Here is a 27,654-nt window from a genome sequence, read left to right on the forward strand (position 1 = left end):
GTTCTTTTAAAAACACAAATTCGAAGAAACAGAAGTCGACAAGTTTTGTTAATATGTTCTTTGACTGCTTTATAAATCTGATACCGTTGACAAGAAGTAAAGGTGTGACAACTCTACACTACTGTACATCATTCTGTGTAATCACTATATACTATGGTGGTATGACATGATACATGTATGTTTCTTGGTAGTCCATCTATTCCCATGGGCTAGTTATGCAAGAAAAGATTTGTTTAATGGGTTAACACAGATACTTACAATGATATACTGGTCAGAGCGAAGCTACCTTTGTTGATAACTCTATATAATTATACATAGACATATTGACAACACAAGTGACTCAAATACGCACGTTAGACCTCATCATGTATTTGAGTACAGAAAAGGAGACCAGTGACTACCAAAATTGATTCATTCAGCTGAAGAGGAGACTCTCCTTTGTCTGACTCTAATTATCTATATTATATTATCAAATTATTCACTACACTTTAGCTACTATTTCACATGAAAACATACCACGTCCCCTTTATAGAAAGCATAACAAGTCCCCTCTATAGATGAGGCCCACTGCTAATCTCATCATCTCTCACTTTCTATCACAGTTTCACCCAGCAATCAAGTATTCATTATCAATCACACTCTGATTGAAGTTCCAATACTCTGTCTGTTGTGAAATATTTATGCTCTAATGTGTTCCTTCAGCTAACAGACTTCTTATTGGTTAGAAACATTAGGAGCACTCAGAACCCACCACTCATTGGGTATTCGAGTTAATATTTCAGCCACAGTTCTTGCTAATCATTTATTATTCACCAGTATCTGTCAACAATATTTAAATGAGCAAGCATGTGCTTAGATTTTTAATTTAGAATACTTCTCCATCTTCTTATAGCCTCTGTAGTTGCATACAGGTTTAGTATCTCACTCTAGTTAGTATAGAGTCAGCAGCTGACTCAAGGAGATTACACTTGCTTACAGCTATTCTAACAGGAAGGTTAGTGATGAAATATTATCTTCTCTTTGGTTTGTGGCGAGTAGAGTTTTGTTAAATAGATCATGACATCCATTACCAAGTGATGCTAAACAAGTGTTGGCATGAGTAACAGGTCTTAGTAAACATCTGCCTATAAGATCCTGTAAAGGCCTCATTAGGTTAGAGTTGCTGACACATGGACTTTGCTGTTGGTGATGGTGTAATGGTTGCATAAACAAACACTTGCTGCATGTCCTTTGGCTGTTGACTTCGGTTGGTCAACTTTGGTTGACCAACCAAGCCAACTTTGGTTGGCTGACAGCTTTGGTTGTTGACTTCAATCACCAGATACCTTCAAAGTCATTTCTTTTTGACATATAGAAAAACCAATTTTATTACACAGGTTGTAATATAAATTGTATATTGTTTTAGAAGTTTTTAGTTGTTTATTTTTTTTGGAAAACCGATTTTACTCACAACGGCGTTAGATTAATTGAGAATCAATATCGAGTCAATCCACTTTCTTTCAATGTGATCCGAATTTTATTTTTAAACACGATCTCGCAGGATCAGCTCACAAGCAATTACATAGCGGCAGGTCAAAATATCAAGCGCTCCTTATACACACAGATTAGCCTGTGTTCAAATAGATGTTCCAATGAATTCATTAGATATTTCTCTAGTGCTCTTCAGTCTTCAGGATACAGTGGTCATCCTTATCTACGGCTCACAGGAAGTCTATGAATAATATGCATAGGCTGTATTCTTAGTAAAACCTGTCATTGGCTTGCTAGTATTTAATTAACTCTTCTTTTGTAAATAAGCATTCATGGACCACAGGCTAGTTGAAGTCAGCTACCATCTAGTAACCTGTGGTGTAATCTCCTTCCCTCTTCATTCCTCTACCTCCTTCTTCTACATACATATGTTAGCTTTCTCTACTTCTCCAACACACTGCAAAGCATGGGAGTGAAGTCTCACTGCTTGGTAATGTCACTGTGTCACTTGAAAGTGAGACAGAATCTGTTGCTTAACAACCAACTGGAATATTTAAATCCTTCAGCATCAATGCAGCTGATAAGAGACCGTGAAATAGTTTAATTTTTAAACACTTTTAGTGGTTGATTAGACACCCGCCCCAACTATTAGGTTGATTGCTCTACTATTTGATGGGTAGTTGTTACATGTATGTAAATAATGTTGTTAGCCAAAATAGTAAAATGATGTCATCCCTCCTCACCTACTTATACTGGAGTTAAGGCTAACACCTCTTTGGTGACTGTTATGAACAAATGTTTTTTATGGTTATTTGTATAAAGTCTTGACATTGATCTATCCTACTCTGTCTTACAACAGACTGATGAAGTTCCATTTTAAAGGTCATCCTCGATGACCCTTTCTATTAGAAGTTCTATTCAAGTTTCTGATGCTATATGGTTTTAATTTCACATTACATAGCTTGATTCCTCACTGTATGATGGGAATACTGTAGATACTCATCTGTCAATGATGAACTAGGCTACTGCTAAGATATTTACTCTGACCTTGTAACAGGCTATTATTCCATCATCCATCTCTGACTTAATGCCGAAGACTTCACTGTCTTTTTTATCCCGTTATACTAGGAGTTGATTAACATTTGTCTGGTGCTAGGCTTGTGTTAGTTGTCAGCAGCTTTGTATAGCCTGTGATTCTATAAGATGTAGGAGAGTGTTGTTTGGAGCTAAAACATGAGAAAGTTCCTGTCCCAATCTAGATAGACCATACCCAGCCATTTTAAAACACTTGAAAAGACCCGTCTGTTTAGTTACATTCCCTCCATGGTTACATCTCCGGTTGTCAGATGAGGAGATTTACTGATTATATTCTAACAAGATAAGGTAGATGAACTTTATGCGTGTCTAGTGATAACTGCATATGACCAGCACTTGTTTTTTATTGGTATTCCTTGGGTCAGGGTAGTCCGCGCGTTTTTAGGTAAGCTACAAATGTTTTGCTTCTCAAATGATCCATATAAACAAGTTGGCAATGATAGTTCTCGTCTCCAACACACCTTTTCCAAAAGCCATTCTTGGCTAGTGAAAGGCACTATAAGTACTATTACAGGTCATCGAAACAAGTATTTGGCAAATGTGAAACCTTGAAGAATCACATTCAAGTCATTCCATTATATCAGTAATATTGATCTCTCAAATCGTACTTTATACACTTGATAAGGTTACTCCTCTCTTGCGATATATTTATTTTATTTAAATTCGATTTAATAAAATATCATGGTATTTATTTAAACTGACCACCAGCCAACATGGTTACTAAACAGCATCAGCTTCTCTGAACATTGATAAGCACATTTAGCCCAAGTTCTAACATTCAGTATAGGGTATAGACAGTTGTATCATTCTGAAGCTTAAAAGACTGAGTCCTATCGCTATCTCAACAGAACACTAGATAACAGCATATGATGAAGTTAGCATGAAGGCAGAGATGTTTGAAGGTCGCTGAAGCGAATACAGTGACCTTTGTGCTGACCACAACTATATATATATATATATATACACATATGACATCAGCTCTCTCATTCTTTTACTCATTCTATTACTTACTCTCTTATGTTGGTAGTGAGATGTCCTACAAGTGAGCCAATCAACATTGACATGCACACTGATGTGAGTTACTGGCTCGTACCTGTACTACTATGTCTATTCATAGCGGTGATGGCTGTCATAGGCATCATCATGTGCCGTAGATTACGCAAGACCTCCATATCAAAGCAGGAACGCTGCAACTGCGAGAAGCCAACTCGAAGCAGCAAGGCGAAAGCCTTCCTTTCCAATTCAATATTTTTTATAGACTCTTCCAATGCCGCACTGGACGGGCCTCTCTATCGGCATTCGAACCCGATGTGCAGCAAATGTCATTGCAACAAATGCCTGTGCAAATTTAACAGGAAAGGGCAACTACCAGACAAACACGAGATACATATTCAGTATAGTTTGCACTAATCCTAGCTTTCATTAGAATTACAAGTTTTGCTATGCAGCGTAATATCACCTTCAGAGGTGTTTGTAAGTTACTGGGCCACAGGCCAATAGTCGCAGTGAGAAAGGGAGGATAACTTCACTTCAACTCACCAAGTTCATTTAGACACATAGTTTAGCAGAGCCACCGCTTGGTGTAATGCAGGTAGCAATTGTTAACACTATTCAGAATGTAAAGTATCTTCATTTTGTACCTCAGTGTCGTCTTACTTTTCTATTGTTATTTTCATTATGGTTTGTTCTGAACGCTACAATTACATTCAACTGACATCGGCTCTTTTTTATCAGTATTATTCGTCTATTGGAATCCAAGAGTTCTATTAAAAAGGCAATGATAACTCTGTTGGGTTCTTTCTTATTTTATCAATAAAAAGATAATCAGCTTAATACATTGATGTAAGGTTTATAAAGCAGCTAAAATATTTACAGCGGCAAGGGTAGCAAGTGCTACCATTACTGACAGCAACTAACAGGTTGTTTAAAATGAAAAGCTTCTTAAGCTACTACTTACTTGCAGTTGGCAAAGTCTCAAGATTATACTTATGGAAGTGATGGCAAAGAAAGGAGTTAAGCAGTTAATAGAGGAATAAGGTAATAATGAGCTTGACAGCAAGCACCTGTCATTGATGTCATCTTCACAGGAATATAAAGCTGTGCTCTTTACTATCCGCTTCAGGCTTGCATGTGCATTCTTGATTGTCTTCCATTCGCTCCCACCATCCTGTGCATCCCGGAGCATTCACTGCATTCCAGTTTGTGCTTACCCCAACTTCACCATGTCCTGTGCACAACCCATTGCTTCTCTCATTCTCCATAGCTGTCTTCTGACATGCAACGCATATGGTAGCACCTGTTTTGAGGACGTTAGCCCAAGGAGCGATGTAGCTCTGGCATGCCTTGCGGGCCGACACCACTCGGAAGCTGCTGCAGTATCTACAAAAATTTGACTTTGGTTAAAGATGTAGTTGCGTCAAAAATGAAATTAGGACCCATAAAAGGCTAAAACATCAGCTACAATTTGATGCCATTTTTGTCTTTGTAGACCAACCCTGTCCAGAGATATATGCGTTTGAATGAGGCCCTCTGTTAAAAAGCTCACGTTCCAGCGGGTGCCAATTTCGTGACGTAACAAGCTTGTTATCTGAAACGAAACCACGAGCGATAAAAATGAGGTCGATTCGTTAGCCAATCATGCGTGCGAAATTTTTATATAGGCCGTAATAAAGGTTATCACTCGTAAAACGCGTTGTCTGTGGTCTCGAAGATTCTCATCGTTGTTTCTGATTCAACGCGTTTCAACAATTACTAAGTTATACATAGTTTTAAAATGGCTTCAAGTTTGAGCGACCGCTACTCAGAGTTTTCTGAGCAACTTTAAGTAAAATATTAGAGTAGACAGCCTATGGCCAAAGCTGACAGGCGTCAGCAGCGTTTTGCTGCAGAAGAAGACAGAATGGAGGTAAATTAACTTAGAGTCTTCTATACTTTAGTAAATGTAATATTTTTTATAGTCATAAATACATGTACTAATTAATAAAATGATAATTCTTTGCTATCTCCAATCATCGTTTCATAGCTTATCTGCCGTTTTACCTAGCTATAATATTTTTTTCGAATTTTCTTTGGTAAATTAGAGTCATGATTACAAATTATTTTCACTCGTAGGAAGTGGGTAAAATCGATTGATCATTGCAAATCTTTAATTTCCAGAACCAAAGCTTCGAATCGTTGGCTTGGCGTACTTGCGCCTTTATTAAATGTTTATTCGTTTTTAAAATTACACTCGCAATCTATTCAACTCCCAATTTGGAAGCTGTCAATAGATACGCTTTAGAATGACATATCTATGAATGACATATTTATTGCATCTACTTTGTTTACATTTACTTGTTTTACTGATTACAGAATGTTTATGTCGTCCCACCAGCCGAAGAAGCTTTGTCAGTGTGGAAACTGCCATAAAGGAGAAAGCGAGAATTGAATTCGTGCTGGATGATGTTTTGTTGAGTTTGTTGCAGTAGATGAATTTGTCTTATTGTATCAGCTAATACTATGTGAGTGGCCACGACTTGATGAATATCTTTAATAAAAGCTTTATGCCGAGATGAAAATATTTTTGCTTGTAAAAATTATATAATAAAATAATATTGTTAAAGATAATGCAAAACATGATTTGCAGAATATTGTAGTGAATCGGATATGGTATATGGGTGTCCGCAGAACTGAAGAATGTGAGTTCAAATCCAGTTTGCAGCAGACTTCTCATCCTTAAAACTCTATCCCTGTCTATATTCTTTTCAAAGAGGTGGCTTGCTTATTTCATTAATTTAGTATTCGGTAAGAATACTACTAGCAATGATATACAGCAATGTATATCATTGCTACTAGCAAGAAACTAGTACGTAGGCAATATGTAATAGGCGACATAATGTGGGCGGGGCTTATGGGAGGCTGTATAGGGTAGCTGCAAAACTGCTGATACAAAGACCGCGTCCTACATAAAGTGACTTGACAGAATTACCGTAGACCGGTAGAATTGGTAGTCGGTACCCAAATGTTTAAACAACATTTGGAGAAAGTGAGTAGAACAAATTTTCAATTTTCGTTATTTGAGGCCTTTGAAACATTCATAATAATGCATCTGTAGCAGGATTTAAAATTTTATTCTAGCTAACATGAGCAAATACAAAATAAGATATATGCCAATAGAGCCGCGTAAGACTAGACTTTTATCGCAAATAGCCGATGTGAATACGAGGGATAGAGACAGGTTGCCAAACGCGTGACATCATTTTTGGCGAGGCTGGGCACGTTTTTGTGGCCTGAGCGTTTTTACGGCGATCAGATTTTTTCGGTTTTAATCTTCAAATATCTTGGCAATGCGATCGCGTAACACAACAAACAACATATCAACTAATAGAGAAAAAAAAATGCTTTCTTTTAAGATCAACTTAAATTTTGACGCAACTACATCTTTAAGTAACTAAAATGTCCAGCGAAAACATTTTGCAATGAAGATTAATTTTTCTATTATTCTAGTATTGAACATGTAATATCAGCAATAAATTGAAGCACATTTTATAGCTACTGGTAATGTGACTATAATGTGGCCATCTTATGGTTGCTAAATGCACCAGACTCAAGACAAAACCTAGGATGTTGCACTATCCATTTTACATCTTATCACTATTCTCTAATTAAGTTATGAAAACACTCGATTTAGGAGTTATCAACTCTTACAAATCGATCACCATATTTTAAAAGCAATAAGAACACACTAGATAGCCAAACGTCACATTTGAAACTGTTACTAAGTTGGTTTATAAGAACTCAAAATGGTGGTTCATAAAGATTTTCCTTCACAATGTTTAAACTCGTGAAACTAGCTTAAATAAGCCAATAATTTTACTGAAACTTATTTCGATGCAGACATCTAGAGACACCTGCAGTAGTTGTGTACACAATCTCAAAAGTGTTAAAAGTCTGCTCACTACTTGGTAAGTCTGAGAGTTATGGATAAAATCACTTGATGCTCTGACATGTTAGTATGTCTGCTACTTTCCTATTACAAGACATCAGGAACACACAAATTCTCAAACGTACTTGACAAATTGGCTTTGATTTGGCAGGTTGGCAAGTGAAAACTAACTGTGTAATTTTGAGTTGCATCATCAGAGAGAATGTTGTATAAGGTTGTGGTAGATGTATAGATTGATACCCTTTGATTTAACGAATGATTGATAATGCCATTATAATTATGCCATGATCAGAGCCTGTTGAACAATAAGAATTTTCAAAAGGCGCTAACAGTTAATATGACTGTATGTACTGGTATATTTTATTAGCTCATTTAATGGTACTTGTAAAAAAATTTTTAAAGTTTTTTCTCTAGTTCTGCAGAAGTTGGTATTAAACTGACTGGCTTATATGGAAACTAAATGATAGCAAATTAAAAAATACTTTTGACTATTATTGTTGTATCCATAAAACGAACTTGGATTTGCTCTCAACTTTTGCTTTTTAATGGAGGTTACTTGTTTACTTAGAGAACAAACGTGTTAAACCAAGGATTGCAGACAACGACTTACTTGTTCCAATAAATGAGCATTTGCTATCAGAACAAGCTTTCTTTTCTGTCTGACCGTTTTGATATTTATGCATGCATTTTGGTTGCTGCTGCCAAAATGTACATGTATGAGCTAACGTATGTAAGTGACTTCTCTCTAAATATGTATACTTTTCTATTGCGCTCTGTGCCAATCATCTTAGATATCAGTGCTACACACTGGCTGTAGTCATGTGATTTCTTTTGAAGATCTCTTGATGTGTATGCTATGTTATGTTATGTTATGTTATGCTATGCTATGTCCTTGCCTTACATAAGGGCTGATTGCCAGATTTGGAGGCATCTGTCAAAATGTACTCACATTTTATGGATGGCTTCTGCTGAAACATTTAGGCTACGCACTCATTTTGTGCAACTGGTATCTACCAGGATGTCTATGCTATGGGCTTACCTGGTGTGGATGTCTATGCTATACACTAACCCGGCGTAGATGTCTATGCTATGCACTAACCTAGTATAGATGTCTAGGCAATGCACTAACCCAGTGTAGATGTCTATGTTACGCACTAACCCGCTGTAGGTGTGCTTGTTCTTATAATAGTACTGGTAGTAGAGGTTCTTCCTGATATCCATGTCAGCATTGTAGGCTTTCATACTTCGGAACCTAGCAAAGCTTGCTGGCATTATCTTAGCTGTCTCTGTAACACAGTGAATTAATGTCATAGACATGCCTACAGCGTCTATAAGACTTGCCATGAAACTGTGCGAAACCACTAGAAGGCTTGTAGTTCTAAGGATACCGATTTAAAATTTATCTCATTACAAAATATGTGATTAGAACTACTGTAGGTGGAGTGTGAGAGAACCAAAGTTGTTAATGCTCTCTGTAATGAAATTAAATACGTGTATTATTTCTAGCCATTTCTTAAAAAATATTTCTAGTAAACATCAGCCCCAGACTTCTTTGTTTTCAAGGTATAATAGATAATTACCTCAACAGATGTGTCACGACTATAAAACAGGTACATTTTTAATAAATACTAATGCTTTTTCCAGTCTTCGGCTGTTGGGATGAATAAGCTTGAGAGTTGCTGCTGCGGGCGTTGGAGCGCGTTCCATTAGCGATTGGCGTGGCTGGGACTACGATTGGCGTGGCTGGGACTACGATTGGCGTGGCTGGGACTACGACTAATTTAGGGTCCGAGATGTGCACTAATTTTGTCTAACTTTTTTGCATTCTCGGTTCATTTTGGTCAACTGTCTTCTCTAGAACTGGTCAGTAGAGCAGCAGTCTTTGTCCTGAGCAGTATGGCTCAATAAGCTCACCATTATTGGTGATAAAGTTTCTAAGTTTATAAAGTTGTTCTTTTAAAAGTTCTCAAGTCTACAATATTTTTAAGTCTATTTTACCAAGACAAGCCATGGAAGGCAACAAGACTTCACGTTGAGCCAGTTGGGTTAAATAAAGTCTCATGAACCACAACTACTCATCAGTAAAGCTAGCTCTCCATTACGGCTTGTCGCCCTAGATAGCGCCTGTCGCTACACTCTCTGCGCCAATCAGAGCATTTGTTACTTAAACGTCTTTTAAATGTGCACTCAAACCTGGACTTAAATTAGAGCAAATTCGATATACGAAGTAATTCTTAACAAACGATGTTCCAAATTTTGTCAATGATAACAGTTTTATGCGTAAAAGTAAAAGATTACGTAAAGTAAAAACTATAACTCTCTTTCTCACAGTACCTTTTAGACAGTTGGGGAAAGATTTCTTGAAGAACTGATATGAAGTTGCTTGCTCGTGTTTTTTACAATTCTTTTTTTACCACTTCTACCACTCATACTAGTATTCTTGGCTACATGACTTGATAACTAAGTAAGGAAAGTACAAAATACTGTTTAACCTCTTTTAAGGACTGCATAACCAAACCGTTTGAAGGAACACTCTGTGCGAATGTACTGGGTAACAAATTGAAAAAAGGTTTTGGGTATAAAAGTGTGTTTAAAAGTGCTTCAAATGGACTAATATTTGTTTAGATTTTGCATTACAATTTAAAGAATTTGTCTGTAGAGAAGTTTGTAAGTTGAGGCTCGACCTTGAAAAATACTGCTTTTGATTTTGAATGTTTCAATGTCGAGGATGTTCAATTCAAGGAAACCCGATTGCTATAATTGAATCTCGATAGGGTGTCCAAAAATGGGATGTTTACTTGAGTTGCTCATAAACTCTCACCTCCACCATAATGTAAAGAATTACATAAAACTACAAGATGCAAAGATATAAAACAATCCTTCTATTGCATCACGGAAAACCCCGATGTGCTGAATTGGTAAATGGCTGGACTAGCAGTCTATTCCACTAGTCTTATTTAGTGCAAGTGCTGCAGCTAGAGTTATGATCTCTCAGTATTTCAGAGTTTTCCCCCCTATAAGTCTAGTGAGGTCACCAACTACAGGTATCTGAAGGAGGATCAACAGGAACAGATAAAAGATGTTAGTTTCTCAGAGAGAAGGGGAAAAAAGGTCATTGCACTAAACAAAATTTCACACTGCAGTGACTGAGCCTATAGCACTGGCTTGCAGACACTTGCCAACAGGTGCCATCCCATACACCCCCTCAGGCCTTAGCAATGAATAGCAGAGGTCAGTTTGAAGGTAAACAAGTGCTCGCAGATTAGCTACACTCCCACGTGCAACAGTTTCTTTGCAATTTTCCCATGAGAGCGAGACAGTTGCTCTTTCAGAGAATACGACATATATATAACTTTCATTTGTTACAGAAAAAAACATTTCACAGCTTGTTTGCACCTGTTCAAGATGTATCCCAAATGGTTCCATGCCCCTATTAAACAAATTGCCTTAGACAATTTAATGAAATGCAATGTTAAATGTTATATCATTTACAGGTGACTGCAAATAGCCGGTACATGGCAGAATTTTTTTATTATAAAAATACTTGTTTCAATCAATTTTAATTTTATATTGGCATTATCTTGAGCAATTATATTTTTATGTTGTCAAAACATCATACAGATTAGAACTTTTCAAGTATTTATTCATGTCATTTACTCATTTTTAAATCTTATCTTTGAAAGCATGTATGGGTAAATTTGGAGCTCTGTTATATAGCACACAGTTGTTAACAGGAATTAGTATATTTTAGCCTTATTTGCAATATACCAGAGCTTTTATACCTGGCAAAAATTTAATCTCAAACAAAGTTTAATAGCTGTAAAAGCTGTATCTATCAAAACTATCTCTTAAGCAGCTCTAATTGCTCTGCTATGATTCCTAAATCTATTCGACAAAACCAAGAGAAAGAGTAGATAACCAACAAACAATTTACCAAAATTTTTTTCTAAAAGGGAAGCGACTGCTATTTTTAAACTAATTAGGTAAAGACTGAACATAATCTTTTGACTAACAAAACATTGACTAACAGAACAGACTTTGTAAAATGGTGCAAAACTGCTAATTTTGAAGTTGTCTTCTAATGCTATTCATTCTTTATTCTCCCTGTAGACCTAAATACCAAGGTTAAATGTGATGTTTTCATATAGAACAGAAGCTAATGAACCTTATTAAATATTTAACTCTCTGAAAGAAGGATTGAAGGTTAAAGGTCATATATACATGTAGTTATTTAGATGTAACGATGGTAATGTGTTCACATCTGAGCTTTGTCAGCATTTAGAGCTAGTTTTCTGCGGCATCATTAGAAGGAAAACACTTTCTTGAAAGCAAACTTAACGCTTAAAATTAAACTAGTTGATTCTTAACTTTGAGTGACTTTCATGCGCTTATACGCTGTAATATACCTTATATGCTGTAATATACCTTATATGCTGTAATATACCTTATATGCTGTAATATACCTTATATGCTGTAATATACCTTATATGCTGTAATATACCTTATATGCTGTAATATACCTTATATGCTGTAATATACCTTATATGCTGTAATATACCTTATATGCTGTAATATACCTTATATGCTGTAATATACCTTATATGCTGTAATATACCTTATATGCTGTAATATACCTTATATGCTGTAATATACCTTATATGCTGTAATATACCTTATATGCTGTAATATACCTTATATGCTGTAATATACCTTATAAGCTGTAATATACCTTATATGCTGTAATATACCTTATAAGCTGTAATATACCTTATATGCTGTAATATACCTTATATGCTGTAATATACCTTATATGCTGTAATATACCTTATAAGCTGTAATATACCTTATATGCTGTAATATACCTTATATGCTGTAATATACCTGATAAGCATATAATACCTTATATGCTGTAATATACCTTATAAGCATATAATACCTTGAAAGCATATAATTACATTATACGCCTCCAGCCAAAAACTTATTCCATGGATAAATTCATTGTTATTAAGTCAATGGAAAAAAAGAAGGCTGTTGTTCGTCGAACCAGTAGTATGCAAACATCTGGCAGCTTAAGAACGTGACCCCATGGCAGCCCTGATCTATGACCCCTATAAATTGTAAAAGTTAGTAAGGTCATATAAATAGAAACTGAACTAAAAAACTGTCATTCAAATTCAAGCTATTTCCTATCTGATTGCATAACTCAATTTGTTGCGTTTAAATCATGGTTAAATTGATTGTTTGTGACAGAATGAAATAAATATTGGAATTGCTAATAATATAATTATAACCTAATTAAATGCTAGAATTTTTATGATTGCCCAAACCAAATTGACTGAAGCTCTTCATTTGCAAGCCAAGGGACTACGGATTCTTAGCACCTCCCAACCAAAGATTTTTGACACCAGCTTTGATTTAGTCGCTAAATTAAATTTGGCCCATTCTTATATGTTAATCACGCCATCTGTATTAAATTAGGTCAGCAAAATCAACTTCTACATGCAGTTCTGCCTTAAGAACTGACATAAAAATTAACCTTAATACTGGCACTGAGTGACATGAAGCAGGCTTTAAATCGTACAGCTCTGGCAATGACAGATGTTTCTGAACAATCCACTGGTTTGATTAGCTAATAACTTCAGATATTTGGCAGCTTTACAGTGCTAGGCAAAGACTAGGCAAAGGTCATCTATAAAATCTTTATTTAATTACTGCTAACGAACATTAAAAACGCACAAGAACTGTTGTTGAATATAAAACACAGAATGTCTTAAAATTTGCAACAATGAGGCGATCATCTCTATGTGAAAACAGTGGCAGCCCGATCCAATCAGCTGAGAGGTTGTAACAGGTGCTTGCTGTTAACTGAGTGCCATAATAGAGGCGCTATTAAGGTAAAAGAAGTATCTATTGTTGCAGTAAATAAGTCCAGTGTGTAACTAATTTCTAACAGGGATGTCTATGACAAAGCCATTGTTAATGGCTTCTCGTGTCACAAGAAACAAAAATCGGCTATAATAGGTATTTGACAGCACTCGAGTTGTACCGAGTCCTCTCCTCACAAATCATAGACACAAATTCACACAAATTAGTTGGGCCACTCCTCTTAAGATATGTCGACTAGACTGAGAGCGTAGTTGCACACGCACAGCTTTTTTCTTTTGTATTTTCTATTTCTTGGCACTTATACCATCTCTGGCCGTTGGTACAATATTTTGGTTCTCTTTTCATTTTCTCAATGCAAGTCTCACAAATGTTTAAAATCAGCAAAAGTGTTATACTCTATCAGTTTCATTTTTATCGATTTCTTTTAATTAGCATATAGTGATGCTTTGGAAAAGTCTCTGGTGACTGCAAGTTACATTAAAATGGTATAACTATTGTTGCTTATACTTTAGCAAATTATCAATGTGTGTGTGAGTCCTTGAAACAAGAAGCATCTGTAATTCACGTGGAAAAGAGATGCCTCACTTAACTAGATATGACTTATATTTATGCTACCACTCACTATTCTGGCACTCACTAGCACGTTTTGGCACACACTAGCACATTCTGACACATTCTGGCACAAACTTGCACATTTTGGCACACACTAGCACATTCTAGCACACACTAGCACATTCTGGCACTCACTGGCACATACTGGCACATACTAGCACATTCTGGCACTCACTGGCACATTCTGGCATATACTAGCACATTCTGGCACACACACTAGCACACACTAGCACACACTAGCACATTATGGCACTCACTAGTATTATACTAGTGACCAGTATAATACTGGTACACACTACACACTATCACACAATCTTGTACACCATAGACCTATTAACTATACATTTATATTCATGGCAGACTGCGATCAGTGTACCATTTACCAGTGTGTATGCATTTGAAATCGGTTGTACACCTAGCTACCTGACATGTTAGCCCATAGCATAGGGCAACATTAATAATTTTGCAATATTTTTGAAATAGATCAATATACATTTTTACTCCACTTTACATATGAAATATTCAACTTTATGCTTACAAATTTGCAGGGTAGAAAATGCATAGTGTATAAACTTTGTATCTAAAATTTTAAACCAATATCTTGTGTACTTTAGTAGTTATGTCAAATTACATGGAGCAACAAAAATTTCTCTTCATTCTTTCATTGTAAACAATGATGACTCACTTGCCTGACCAGCTGGAAGTGAGCAAAGCATTGCCGTTGCGTCACAAAGATTGTGGCTATTTATGTAGGACGCCACGGCTTCGCATTGCCCAGTCTAGTATAGTTAATAGGTTTATGGGTAGTATAGTTAATAGGTCTATGTTGTACACTGTCATGAAATCTCACACAATAGCACATCCTGGTAACAAAGGAAGCGAAAACCAAGCTGAACACATGAAGTTGTTTCGGGGCTGCCAATTCACCAAAACACCAATTCCGCCAATTCTGCCAAAACACCAGAGTTTTTAGCAAAAGTGAACATTATTGCACATTTATTGTATAGATCTAAGGCTCCGCTTGATAGAATTAATCATATCGAGCAGGTAGCAGTCACTACTATAGTTTATTTTAAAATTAACAAAGTAGTCTGAGTGCAAAGTAGTCTGAGTACAAAGTAGTCTGAGTACAAAGTAGTCTGAGTGCAAAGTAGTCTGAGTGCAAAGTAGTCTGAGTACAAAGTAGTCTGAGTACAAAGTAGTCTGAGTGCAAAGTGACCGGACTATGAACTTAGTTCTACTCAGAACTTTCAAAGGCAATGAACCCTATTAGTAGCATTAAATATTTGAAACTTGCAACACAAAAACTCCTTTAAGACTCGTACTAACTAAAAATTTAGTTAAAACTGTCTATTGCAGCATATAAAGGAGTTGTCTCACCACAAGTCCAGCAACTCCTAATATACATTCAATTCTTTCAACACTAGTGCCTAAACTGTATTTGTAAACTTTTTTATAACTTGAATGGTTACAGAACAATTAGGCATAATAATAATAAGTATTTTTATGTTTGCCTTTTATCAAAGGGAATGTTGTTAGCTTTCTATTTATTAAATATTTCTAAATATTAAACAGTTGTGATTTTGTTTGAATGTCTTTGGTAAGATTAACTTATGTTTTACTTGAAAAAAATGTCATTTCAGTGAGGCAGCCTCAGTACATGAGAGTTAATTACATTTCTGGGTGACTATGAGAATGACTTAAGAGCCCATGCACGCTAACGCTCAAATCAACATTTAGCTGTGTAATAGATCGCAACGATTAATTGCTATGACATCATTTTACAATGAATGTCAACGGGATCGTTGCTAGCAACGATGAGACAGACATTCAACGTGTTGAGCTATGACAGCGAAAAACACAAATGTTAGCATATTGATTGGCTGTTTGTTGACGGCATCAGATACAATTTCAACAGTAGTGAAAAACAATGTCAATGTCATTCGACAAGCATGTCAAAGAACTCTGTGCTGTCATGTCGCAAAGATCTATGTAAAGATAACAAAAGGACTAGCGATACCAGAAATACAAATTTGTAATTTTTTTGGGTTCTTGATTAACGATCACTGATAGCTAATCGCTTGTCGTTTGTAGACCTTACTGTTGGTCAAAACAGCTAATCATTGTGATCCATAGCACAGCTCAACGTTGATTTGAGCGATAGTGCACAGGCCGCAACATAGAGAAAATCATTACTTGGAATAACCAGAACTTCATTACTTGGAATAATCAGACCAAGGTTTTCAAACCCTTACTATCTGTGGAAGATGACTCAGGCACAGTTTTACAGTCATTTCTACCATATATAAAATAACTTTATCTTTTATCTATTATTAATATTATCTTTTTTATTAAAGGAAGTTAACTTGTGCTTTTATAATAGTTTTTGACATCTAACCTAATCTACACAAGGCTCATTTCTCTTTACAAATTATATGAAGTCAATTGTCTAGCCAACGTTCTGCCATTTTATAACCTCAATGCTAAGATGTTCAGACCATTTTATAACCTCAATGCTAAGATGTTCAGACCATTTTATAACCTCAATGCTAAGATGTTCAGACCATTTTATAACTATATCTTGTAGAGATCAGTAACTACAGTGGAACTTCGGTTCTCGAACATAATCCGTTCCAGAAGGTTGTTCAAAAACCGAGTTGTTCGAGATCCGAGAAACAATTTTTTTCAGGGGAACAAATGTATGTAAATTTTAATACGTTCCAAGGCAAAAAAACAACTTCGGTAAATTTTTTCAACATTTTACACCATAAACTGTACTGTATACTATAGATAAAGACAAATGAAGATAAAGATAAATGTAGATCGTGTTTAATTTAAATAAAATGTTTTCTATTTATGTTGATGGAAAAAGGAAACAAAAGTAAACAACTCCGTATGTTTTGCTCTTAAACCATCAAAGACATTTAAAGGTTAAGTTACAATAGTCATGAAACGGCAAAACAATGACACAGATCAGTTACATCAAAAGTCGTGGGAAAAAGAAAATATAAACAGCAATAGCACGTTTACTTCAGTGCTGAAGGAGATTCTCCTCCAAAACAATTTAGGGTAACTCGACTGGAGGGGGTTATCTCCCTAGCAAATCTCTTCGGTAGAGGAGATGTCGTCTCAGATGGTTCCTTCCTTTTTGTAAATAATTTTTGAAGCGTAAATTCCTTCTCCGTATGTTAACGAGTGTTTCCATGCTGTTTCCGGAGCTGTTCTAATTCCAATGCTCATGCTCTTGTTTGGTCTCATGCTCTTGTTTGGTCTCATGCTCCTGTTTGGTCTCATGCTCCTGTTTGGTCTCATGCTCCTGTTTGGTCTCATGCTCCTGTTTGGTCTCATGCTCCTGTTTGGTCTCATGCTCCTGTTTGGTCTCATGCTCCTGTTTGGTCTCATGCTCCTGTTTGGTCTCATGCTCCTGTTTGGTCTCATGCTCCTGTTTGGTCTCATGCTCCTGTTTGGTCTCATGCTCCTGTTTGGTCTCACGCTCCTGTTTGGTCTCACGCTCCTGTTTGGTCTCATGCTCCTGTTTGGTCTCATGCTCCTGTTTGGTCTCATGCTCCTGTTTGGTCTCATGCTCCTGTTTGGTCTCATGCTCCTGTTTGGTCTCATGCTCCTGTTTGGTCGAGAACCGAATTTATGCTCAAGTTTCGAGACGAACAAATCTTAATTATTTTGTCGAGAACCGAGTTGGTCGAGAACCGAGTTGGTCGAGAACCGAAGCGTTCGAGAACCGAGGTTCCCCTGTAATTTAATTATTTTCTTGATTTTATTTAATTTATTTTGTCATTCGTAGTAAAATAGGGTTTTTAGAATCCTATTTTATTGCGTAGTTTTCACTATTTCATTGAGTTGATTTGGAAAAACACTTGAAATCAAATAAAGATCTTACAACAATTAACTCCTCCATTCTATTATTTAGTAGGTCTATAGACAACTTATTGATGCTGTTGGCAGCAAAAGCTTAGAAATTTGAAAGGCTAGCATTTTTAGTGGCGCAAGCATCATAAGCCATCACATTAAACAACATCACTCTCTGCATTGGTAGCATTAGCGGTGACCTTGACACACAGATGCATAAAATTAAACATTGTCTAGTTATGAGTGTCAAAACTCCGTTTGGTGACCAATAAAGCTCGCAGTGTCAGAGTGTTGCTAACATCAATACATCTCAAGGTGCTTGTCGAGTCTCCTACATAGGCCTAGGTGAAATGCTTTTGCAATGCATGTGGGATATTCAGATTCCTATAGCACACTACTGACATTTGTAAAAAGAATTAGGTAAAAAATTTAGGTAAAAAGCTACCAAAGTTTTTTACCTAAATACCCTACTTGAGGGCACATGATAATTGAGTCAAGTACAGTCTGTTGACAAGTTATTATTAAAAGCATTATTAAAAGTTGTGCCCAGAGATCTTTATATACGTGTTTATAGAGTGTTTGAAGGCTACAACGATACAGCAAACTCGTTCAGAGTCTGCAAAAACTCCTATTGAATTTCTTTGTGGGTTATTTGTTGAGTGATTAGGCTGTTGGCAAAATATCTCTGACAACAATGAGTGGTGGATAGCCCCAAGTTTATAGAGACAATTAGTCTTGAATGAAAGTTTATCATGTACCTTATAATAGTTTATAATATAATATATATAAACTAATAGTTTATTCACATGTAAAGCTTTAAAGGTGACAACTGACACAAAAATTGATGGTGGGCTGCATAGATAATTAACTGCGGTAAATGTTCTAGAATAAATGTGATGCGGAGTTGTCTAACCTTGCAGAGTAAATGATCAACGGTACAGCCATGGGAAATGCTCCTTGTAATAATGGGCTAGTACTAGTAGTATATGCGTGTAAGCCCCTGGCGAGTAGGGGGCTGATATACTCAGCAGAGGCCCTCAGCTGATGCTAATTAGGGGAGGGCAAGTGACAATCAGAGAAGCTATGATAGCTGGTTAGAGGAGCCCTAATAGGTGTCATTAGTCAGGACATGTGGCTAAACAAAGCCTGGTGCCTCTGTTAATAGCCACATCATAGAAATACACCTAAACTCTCATTGTTCTCCCTGAGCAAGTTTGTGTTATGGAGAGGTCGCAGCGGCTGGTTGTTACTAGCGATTCCTGCTATAACTTCTATAATTAATGATGGTATATATGTGGAGCCATATTGCCTTGCTAGGTGTCTCATCGGTGAACACTATGCACACTATGCGTATAGTGCTGCCATTAATTATGAGACTATTTCACATTTTAAGATAACTTGCTGGTAGCGATGATTTATCGCTTAACTTTGCTAGAAACCACTAGAAACCATATACTATTAGATGCATAATTTTCTAACCGTTAAGTCGAAGGAAGCTTTCAGTAAGCAGAGATTGCAACTAATTTTTTGTCAATGAACATGTCTGCCCAACTGCCTTGACAAAATCAAAAGATAGCGGAGTTATTGTTCATTGTATTCTCAATTAACTAATTTTGTGACACTATTGCAACATGGTAGAACAACTCTTGCAAGAATTGGTTGCTCTGCAAATGGTCACTGGGGAGTGTGTAAAGTGACTGGGTTATCATTGATACAGATTTAGCGTGATGACACTGCCTCCATCACCTCTGCTATAAAAGGATACTAAAAGGCTTTTGCTTTAGTTTGCTAGAACCAGAAGAAATCTTTGCATCTAATGATGTACAATATGTGATAAGTAAATGGATCAACATGGCTCCAGCAAGGGTGTCAAGATGAACAAAATTAATGTATAAATTATTGGGTGGTCTTATAATTTCTGACAGCGCTGCAGTTTTTAAATTTTGAAAGCTTTCTAAAAATGATAATCTCGCAACTACGGTAATTCTCTTAGCGACTAACAAAAAAAGGCTCGCTAAAAGTGACATTGAACAGCAAAGGTAGCATTGAAAGTATAGGTTTCTTGAACATTTCATAAAAAAACAGATATCCATGTTTGGCATGTATAGTCACACTTTAGTATGTTTGTTTAAAGCTACCCATCTTGGTTTTATTGTGACCTTATGTGACCTTTTGTACATAGTAAGATTCTTATTTTTCAAACTTTTCAATAGATTGAGTCGTTCAGTGTTTCCACAAATCATGTGAGACAATCTGAAAATCTGAAACTACAAACCTTTTTCGATATCTTGCTCTAGTTCCACTTCAGTTTCATTGCATGATGTTCCTGTGCATATGGTTGTCTCCCGTAAGTTCGGAGGACACGTCGTACCACCGAATCTTGGTTCCACCAAAACAGTTCTGCTGCGACTTTTGGTGCCGATCCCGCAAGAGCTACTGCAGTCGCTGTATTCAGTCCAGTCCGACATCTCACAGTCGACAACTGCGGGAAACAACTTTATTAGTATGGACAAATTTTATTGTTATTATTCCTTCTCATGGTTACATTTGCCTATTTGTATATTTTGGACTAACGTCGGATCAAATACAGTTTTCTACTCTATTATTTAAATGAAATTATCCTGATAATATTACCCAAACAACATTATCCAGATACTGTAATATTATCTGAATAACATAATCTGAAGATTACGTTTTATTACTAAACCCATCACGTGAAAACTGGGAAAAAGAAGCCATCTGCAGTGATAAAGATTTTAAACGCACTCATGTTCATTCCATGCCAACTGTAGGCATTCTAACAAATTGTGACAAGTTTATCAAAACTTGAATTTAACAAAAAGATAGCCATGTCTTATATAGTGGGTTTTATTTACATAACACTCTTTCCATACTAAGTTCAAGTACAAAATGAATTCATGTTGTTCAAGTTATCCCGCTAAAATTTTCATTTGATTAATTATTATCCTGATAAAAGAGATCACTAATATTTGGTTTCAAAAATTAGTGAGAGTCAGCAAAAAAGACAGCCACCTAATAAGGTAGTCAGCTAATGAGCTGATCGGTTATTAGTTGGCTAAAAAATTCTATGCTGTGCGACAGATATCAAAATTTTTGTGATCTCTGCTGGCAACACACAAGTTATGCATGTAAAACTAAATACATGTAGGTTGCCACACCGTAACCTTTTATGACTAAGCTGGTTGAGCTGTCAGCGCATGGCAGCGGGCATTGGCATATAACTAAATATGCTTTCCTGTTTGCGTAAAATAGGAAACTGAAAAGCTTCCAAAAGCAGACAGTAGGCGTAGAATTAAGCACAAAGACTGGTTTGTTTATTTTGATGGACTGCAGATGTAGGAAGGGTGTGAAGGGGCTCGCATTTCTTTCCAATGACTCATATCCATTCTCTGATCAAACAAAGAGTCCAGACTATGAATCTGTTGAACTTTGACCTTTTCTTATTTTTACTTCTGGCCCACAGACGATAAAGGAGTGAGTTGCTGATACCTTCTCACTCCTGGGTCAATTGAGGTTTTAGTCATAGCATGGCATATGATAACCAATCAGCTTCTACTCATGTTTGTTTTGGTTGCTACAGCAACAGCAATACTCAATTAATTATACCCAAACCAATATATACAGTTTTTTTTAAAGAATGCTGAGACAACTAATTGAAACTTGAGACAGTTGAGCATGAATTAAAAGAATTCATGCTCAACTGTACAACTGTTAAAGATAAACTGTACAACTGTTAAAGATAAACTGTACAACTGTTAAAGATAAACTGTACAACTGTTAAAGATAAACTGTACAACTGTTAAAGATAAACTGTACAACTGTTAAAGATAAACTGTACAACTGTTAAAGATAAACTGTACAACTGTTAAACACACTCGTAATTTTAGGAGGTTGTATCATTTTATCAAATTTTAGTTTTCTATCATTTTCGATTGTTTTTGATGTTTGAGGTGCTCTGACTGCCAGAATGTTTCAAGATTAAAATTAGTAAAACTAGATTTTGATTAAAGCACTCAGACCAATAGAAAGTCTATAGTTGCAAAGAGACCAACAGAATAGAGACATATACAGTAGCTCTGTAACCTGAATGCAAGCGGAATAACAAGTATAACAATGATAGCAAATATTGACATCATTTCCAACGTATTTTTATTTTGAGTATTCAAGTTTTGTTGATTTTAATCTTGAAACATCCTGGCAATCAGATCATCTTAAACATAAAAAACAATCGCAAATGATAGAAAAATACCGACATTTTCTGATAAAATCTACTGAAATTTTGTGCAAGCTCATCTTCAATTAAGAAGTATGTTCACTCAGTGAGAGAAGAAAACTCCAGCTCTCACCAGATAATTAAAAAACTCTCGACCTGTTTATAACAATCAAATCACTTTAGTATGCGAGCTACAAACAGATTTTAGAAATTAATCTTATGAAACAAAGATTTGTCTTTTTGTTCATTGTAACCAACAATGTTGAAAAGAGTAATAAACTATTACTCATGCGGCGGCAGCCACATTCTATTATGGTTTTCCGAAACTTACGTAGGTGGTTATTTGATTCGGAATCTTGAGGGCTTGATAAGCAAATCAATTTACAAACTGAGCTCTACGTCATGCTGCTCATAACAGTTATGTCAAGTACGCGTTGAAATAATTTTGAGAGCCAAATTTACATTGTAATTATATTTCACTAGTATGTACTGACAAGACCTGAAAATGCGCAAAGCTAAACAGAAAAACAGATTTTTGGCTGCTGAAAACTGCCAACTGGAAAAAGACATAAAACAACTTTTCAAAAAATTAAGTAAAGATTATTATTCAGTCTTTTAAACTGTCAAAGATATTCTGAATTTCGTAACTGTTTAAACTTAGAATCAAATTAGACCATACCTTGACTTAGCTAAAATGCCTCATTTTAATAATAGTCTAAGCTTGTATTAATATAACATTTTCAAAAGGCGTGTTTGATGTTGTGTCAGCTTATACACTATGTTTCCATGACGCACATGATTCACATATTCTAGTCAATGCACAAGTTAACCGCATCGTGAAAAACGCATGGAAACTGCATAAATCCGCAAGCCATGCAAGTTTTGTCATTTGTAAAACTCTATTGAATATATCATGCTTGCCAATTATGGAAACAAAACTTACGAATGATGCGCATTGAAATACTGCGCCAGCTATTCAATTTTAAACATTTTCAATCATCTAATACACGCCCATAAAGCCTTGCGATAGATGGTAGAACCATAAAGCCGTGCGCATTTCATGAGAAAAACGTGCATATTTCACCAGTCCATGGCATTGTCCAATTGCCGAAGGCTTCTGTAATTAACGTAGAAGTACTGAAAAGTAATCATTTCTTTTTTGCCGATTTTAAAGTTAATTCTGACATTTTGGACACTTATAATGAGTTCTTTGGTATTCCAACTGATGTCCAAAGCAGTGAAAGTAAAGGAAATGACGATGATATTTTTCTAACGATTCTTATAAGATTATTACAATATTTAATTATAAGAATAATCATTCGAATTTACAAGATCAAAGTATATAGTGACCGATGGTGGGCAATATGTTGCTGTTATTATTTTTCTAAAGATTTTGTTGATGATACTACGGCTGTGCCCAATATCGTGGTACTGCCAAGCAGTTTTTAATATCTGCAAAATTAAGTTATAGGCCTACAATTTTTTTTTTATAGATATACAGCTATTTCTATGACAACCAACTGAAATCTGTTTAGATTTTTAAATTCAGCATAATATTTTCCATATAAATACAAAAATTTAGATAAATATCACAACTTCTTGATATTGGTTGCTATGACGTTTTGAAATGTAAACAAAGTTGTGCATCGGTTTTCGTTTCTCAAACTTTAACACCAGTTTTCTCAAAACTATGTTTTCGCACTAATGGTAAACATGCATTCAGTTTATTGACCATAAAATCTGCTGTAATTAAGCTGGAATCAAATTTTTTTTGCAGAATAGCTGAGAATTTTCCCCTTCTGCTAGTGTAGATAACTCTAAATCTCACACACCCGACTTGACCTGGTTTCTGTGATCATGACCCATTTCTTCACTTTGGTTACAGGTCGCTGTCAAAACCATTCTGCATTCAACACAACCAACTTTCAAACTGTATATATTACACAAAAGCTTGCTATTTTACTTCTAATATTGCATTTCTCCCATTGCAAGGGAGAGATATAAACATATAATCTTTTCCTTTCATTATTGCTGTTTGTTGTACATAATAGCACCCAGTACATTACAGCTACCATTGCAGCTACTATTGCAGTTCTCCTATTGCACTGCAGTGCCATTTGACTGCTAATATTGCATTTCTCAACCATCAGTACCCTTTCTTATTTCCAATATCTCTTTGGTCGTGGGCTGTATGACAGGGGAATTTCTAGTTTAATCTTTAGAGCTATATAGAATAATCTTTATAGCTACATAGCCTGATCTTTATGGATATATAGTTTAATATTGATAGCTATGGAGCCTAATCTTTATGGCTATATAGTTTAATATTGATAGCTATGGAGCCTAATCTTTATGGCTATATAGTTTAATATTGATAGCTATGGAGCTTAATCTTTATGGCTATATAGTTTAATATTGATAGCTATGGAGCCTAATCTTTATGGCTATACAGTTTAATATTGATAGCTATATAGCCTAATCTTTATGGCTATATAGTTTAATATTGATAGCTATATAGCCTAATCTTTATGGCTATATAGTTTAATATTGATAGCTACATGATTTAATGTTTTGGTAATATTAAAAGACCATCTGCCATTAATTGAGTTATGATCATAGATCTAAGCAAAGATGCACCCGAGAAATACCTCTAGAAATCGACACATTTGTTCTAGATAAGCTTACAAAACATGTAGGCAAGCAAAATGCCTTCATATCGGAGAATACAAACAATTGTAGATTTGTAGTTATGTAAGGTTCAATCTTCATGGTTATGTAAGGTTTAAATCTGAGATCAGTGATGATGAGATCTGAGATCCTCATCGCTTGAAAGACTTTATGCAAATTGAGCAGTTTGTCGTGAATTCGCAAAACGTTTCGATACTCATAAAGGTAACATTACAAATAGACACGGAGACTAGATGCTCATAGAAAAAAGCATTACAAATAGATATAATGGCAAGAAACTCATAGAGGTAACAGAACTGGAACCAACCTGTGCAGGCCTGATCATAGTCAAAACAACAATCTCCCATGGCGGGACATCCTTCATCACAGAAGCAGAGAGAAGTTGGTGAGCCTCGACCATTTAGCCTTAGGCCACGACTATGACAGTCATTATTTTTTCCCTCACAACACATAGCCTGACATCCTACTCCGGAGTGGCTCGTAGTCTGCGGTGGCTCCTGAGTTGTCGAGTTAGCTGCCCCCAACGCCAGCAGGCAAGTTGCAAACAAAAGTGTGTGAAACATATCACGCTGCCGTATAGATCGGGCTAACTTCGTACAACTGTCCCCTAAATGCTCACTAAGCCAACTGCTAGACAAATTGGCTATCCAAGCTATTTCACTCAGTGCGTGACCTTTGACCCAGGAGTCACACTGCGTTTAGCCTATGCGCTTGCCTTGCGGTATAAATCACTATGTTTCCATGGTGCGCAGTACTGCGAAGCAGCCCCCTCCGAAGTCGAGGGGATTGTACGTTTCCATGCTGCGCAGTGGTTTTCAGCAAATACCAAAATTAGCCAGAGAAGAGAAATTGTATAAATCGAATCGCCTGATGGAGAAATAGAATCGATCACGGATACCGAACGTCATAAACAGTCTTTTTTATTATTCTGTCGTCATTATACTTTTATTTACAATACACATTCACAATGTTTTACAAACCTTAACACACTTTTTACATAGTAATATATTTTTAATAAGTATTTTTAAGTAATATATTATTTAAACGTTAATTTAGGACTTGCCACCTATTTTTCGAAGTGTTGGCATCGATAACAAAGTCCAGGAAAGTAATCACCTTATCATCCTCGTGAATGCAGACTATAATTAAGTTTATGTGAAAGAAGATCGGAAGTATAGTAAAAAAAACAAGATTAGCAGAACAACCTTTGTACTAGTTTATGGCCATCGAAAAATCCGTCTCCACGGCATGAGAGCTATGCGCAGCCACTGCGCAGTCGCTGTTTCCTTGCTGCGAATTTGCACTGGCTTCGCACTGATCAGTGCGCAGTGATTTCAGTGCGAAGACGCCGTTTCCATGATTCGGAGATAGCGCAACTCCGAAGCACTGCGCATCATGGAAACATAGTGAATGAGAGTAAGAACCATTATATTCATGCCTCAAGGGACAAAAGAACACCTGTGTTGGAAAAACTTTTGAATTTTAATTGGCACGGATAGCTTTAGAAGGCGTCAAACTGTGTCCCTAGTTGCGCTAATAAGCATTGCTCAAGGGTTTTATAGAAGACAGTATAGCAATTCTCCTTGGTCAGGTAGTGACCTCTCGACAAATGGAAAGTTTTTAAAGGTAATGGCTAACTGTGGACGAAATAACCTACAATAAATGTTGTCTGTTCTCTCACTAGCTATTTAAATGATGCACTAATTTAAATTATCCTGCAGTTTAAAATGACAATTTCAAATATTTTTCTAGCGAACCTTGTCTTGTTTACATCAAGCTGGTTGTTTTATTTAGGCAATCTGCTCATGACCAACCTGATTGATTTTGTTAAAATGTTAACCCGTGGTACGTTATATTTCGCAAAGTTAATCTTTTTTAGCTATGACATCTGGTATGGCTGAACAATTTAAAACTCTACCAGAACATGACATCAAGCCTGGTCAGTATTTGCATTGATCAAGCGCTGCCCGTTATGAAACTCACTCTGAGTTGGAGGAAAAGCAAAACCGAGATATCTGGGAGAAGAGATCAGTGGAAGGGCTAAATCCCCAATCTGCTCCGTTGGCCTTAAATGGGTCCCACCTCCACGCACTAAGAGAAGAAGCACTTTCAGCACAAATGACCTGCAAGTCAGATCAGGAGCTCTCAACCATGTGGCTATGAAAGATACAATCATATCCTATGTCTACCAATATCATGTTGAAATATTGTCTTTTTTGTCAAGCTTTTCATAGCTTATTTCTAGTGTAGTGTAATTATAGCTTACTGGTTTATGTGGCTTTTTTGTGCTTTTCTAGCTTGGCTTGCCAGCTGTTGATAATACTTGTTATGGTGTGATTAAAAGGTTGGTCACTCCTGTTGTAGCTGTCATATTGAACTGGTATGAAAAATATACTGTCTCAACGTTCGCTATAGTAATTTATGTTTCAGCTATAAAACATAATCAAACAACATTTGTGACTTGAGAACATTTAGCATAAAACATAAACAAACAACATATCGATGCAGTAGTTAGAACAAACTAATTACTAGTTATTACATTTTATAGTTATTATCCATAAGATATTTCTCAGAACCCCTTACTTTACCAAGAGTAATAGTCCGGACGACAACTGGGCTTAGTGACAAACCTGGTAACTTCACAAAACTTCTCTGAGCAACGTTTGCAGCACTTATGAGACAAACAGAACATTTATGATTATAATTTGATGGTTTGCGGACTAACCATGAAAAACTAGATCAGTTTTGCAGGCATGATTGATAACCTACAAATCTGGGCATTGCTTGACGAACTCAACTTTCAGTCGAGTTGGACTACTCAGATTTCACCATGCATTACTTCATAATCGTTGCTTCAAAATGGTACATAGATCATGCA

The 27,654-nt window shown here is 36.1% G+C and overlaps 1 protein-coding gene across 1 annotated transcript; it reads right to left on the reverse strand.

Annotated features, from left to right (window-relative positions):
- Positions 1-4,350: 4,350 nt before the first annotated feature.
- LOC137388571 (somatomedin-B and thrombospondin type-1 domain-containing protein-like) lies at positions 4,351-26,952 on the reverse strand. The gene is made up of 5 exons (XM_068075053.1): positions 26,760-26,952; positions 25,084-25,449; positions 20,130-20,336; positions 8,649-8,775; positions 4,351-4,944 (listed from the first exon to the last, which is right to left on the reverse strand). Exons 1-5 carry the CDS (start codon positions 26,950-26,952, stop codon positions 4,647-4,649), a joined length of 1,191 nt encoding a protein of 396 aa, XP_067931154.1. The 3' UTR covers positions 4,351-4,646.
- Between the last annotated feature and the right edge of the window lie 702 nt (positions 26,953-27,654).

The sequence above is a fragment of the Watersipora subatra genome, chromosome 2 (genome assembly GCF_963576615.1).
Source record: "Watersipora subatra chromosome 2, tzWatSuba1.1, whole genome shotgun sequence".
In the NCBI taxonomy this organism is placed as follows: domain Eukaryota; kingdom Metazoa; phylum Bryozoa; class Gymnolaemata; order Cheilostomatida; family Watersiporidae; genus Watersipora; species Watersipora subatra.

Bases quoted from the DNA above. Each gene is read 5' to 3' on its own strand.
- LOC137388571 (XM_068075053.1), bottom strand. From the start codon at position 26,952: ATGATTGTATCTTTCATAGCCACATGGTTGAGAGCTCCTGATCTGACT. The intron at 8,776-20,129 runs GTTTGTAGTTTC...ACTGTGTTACAG, and splicing joins AGAGCAAGATATCGAAAAAG to AGACAGCTAAGATAATGCCA. The intron at 4,945-8,648 runs GTTAGTGCGTAA...AAATTTTTGTAG, and splicing joins AACAAGCACACCTACAGCGG to ATACTGCAGCAGCTTCCGAG.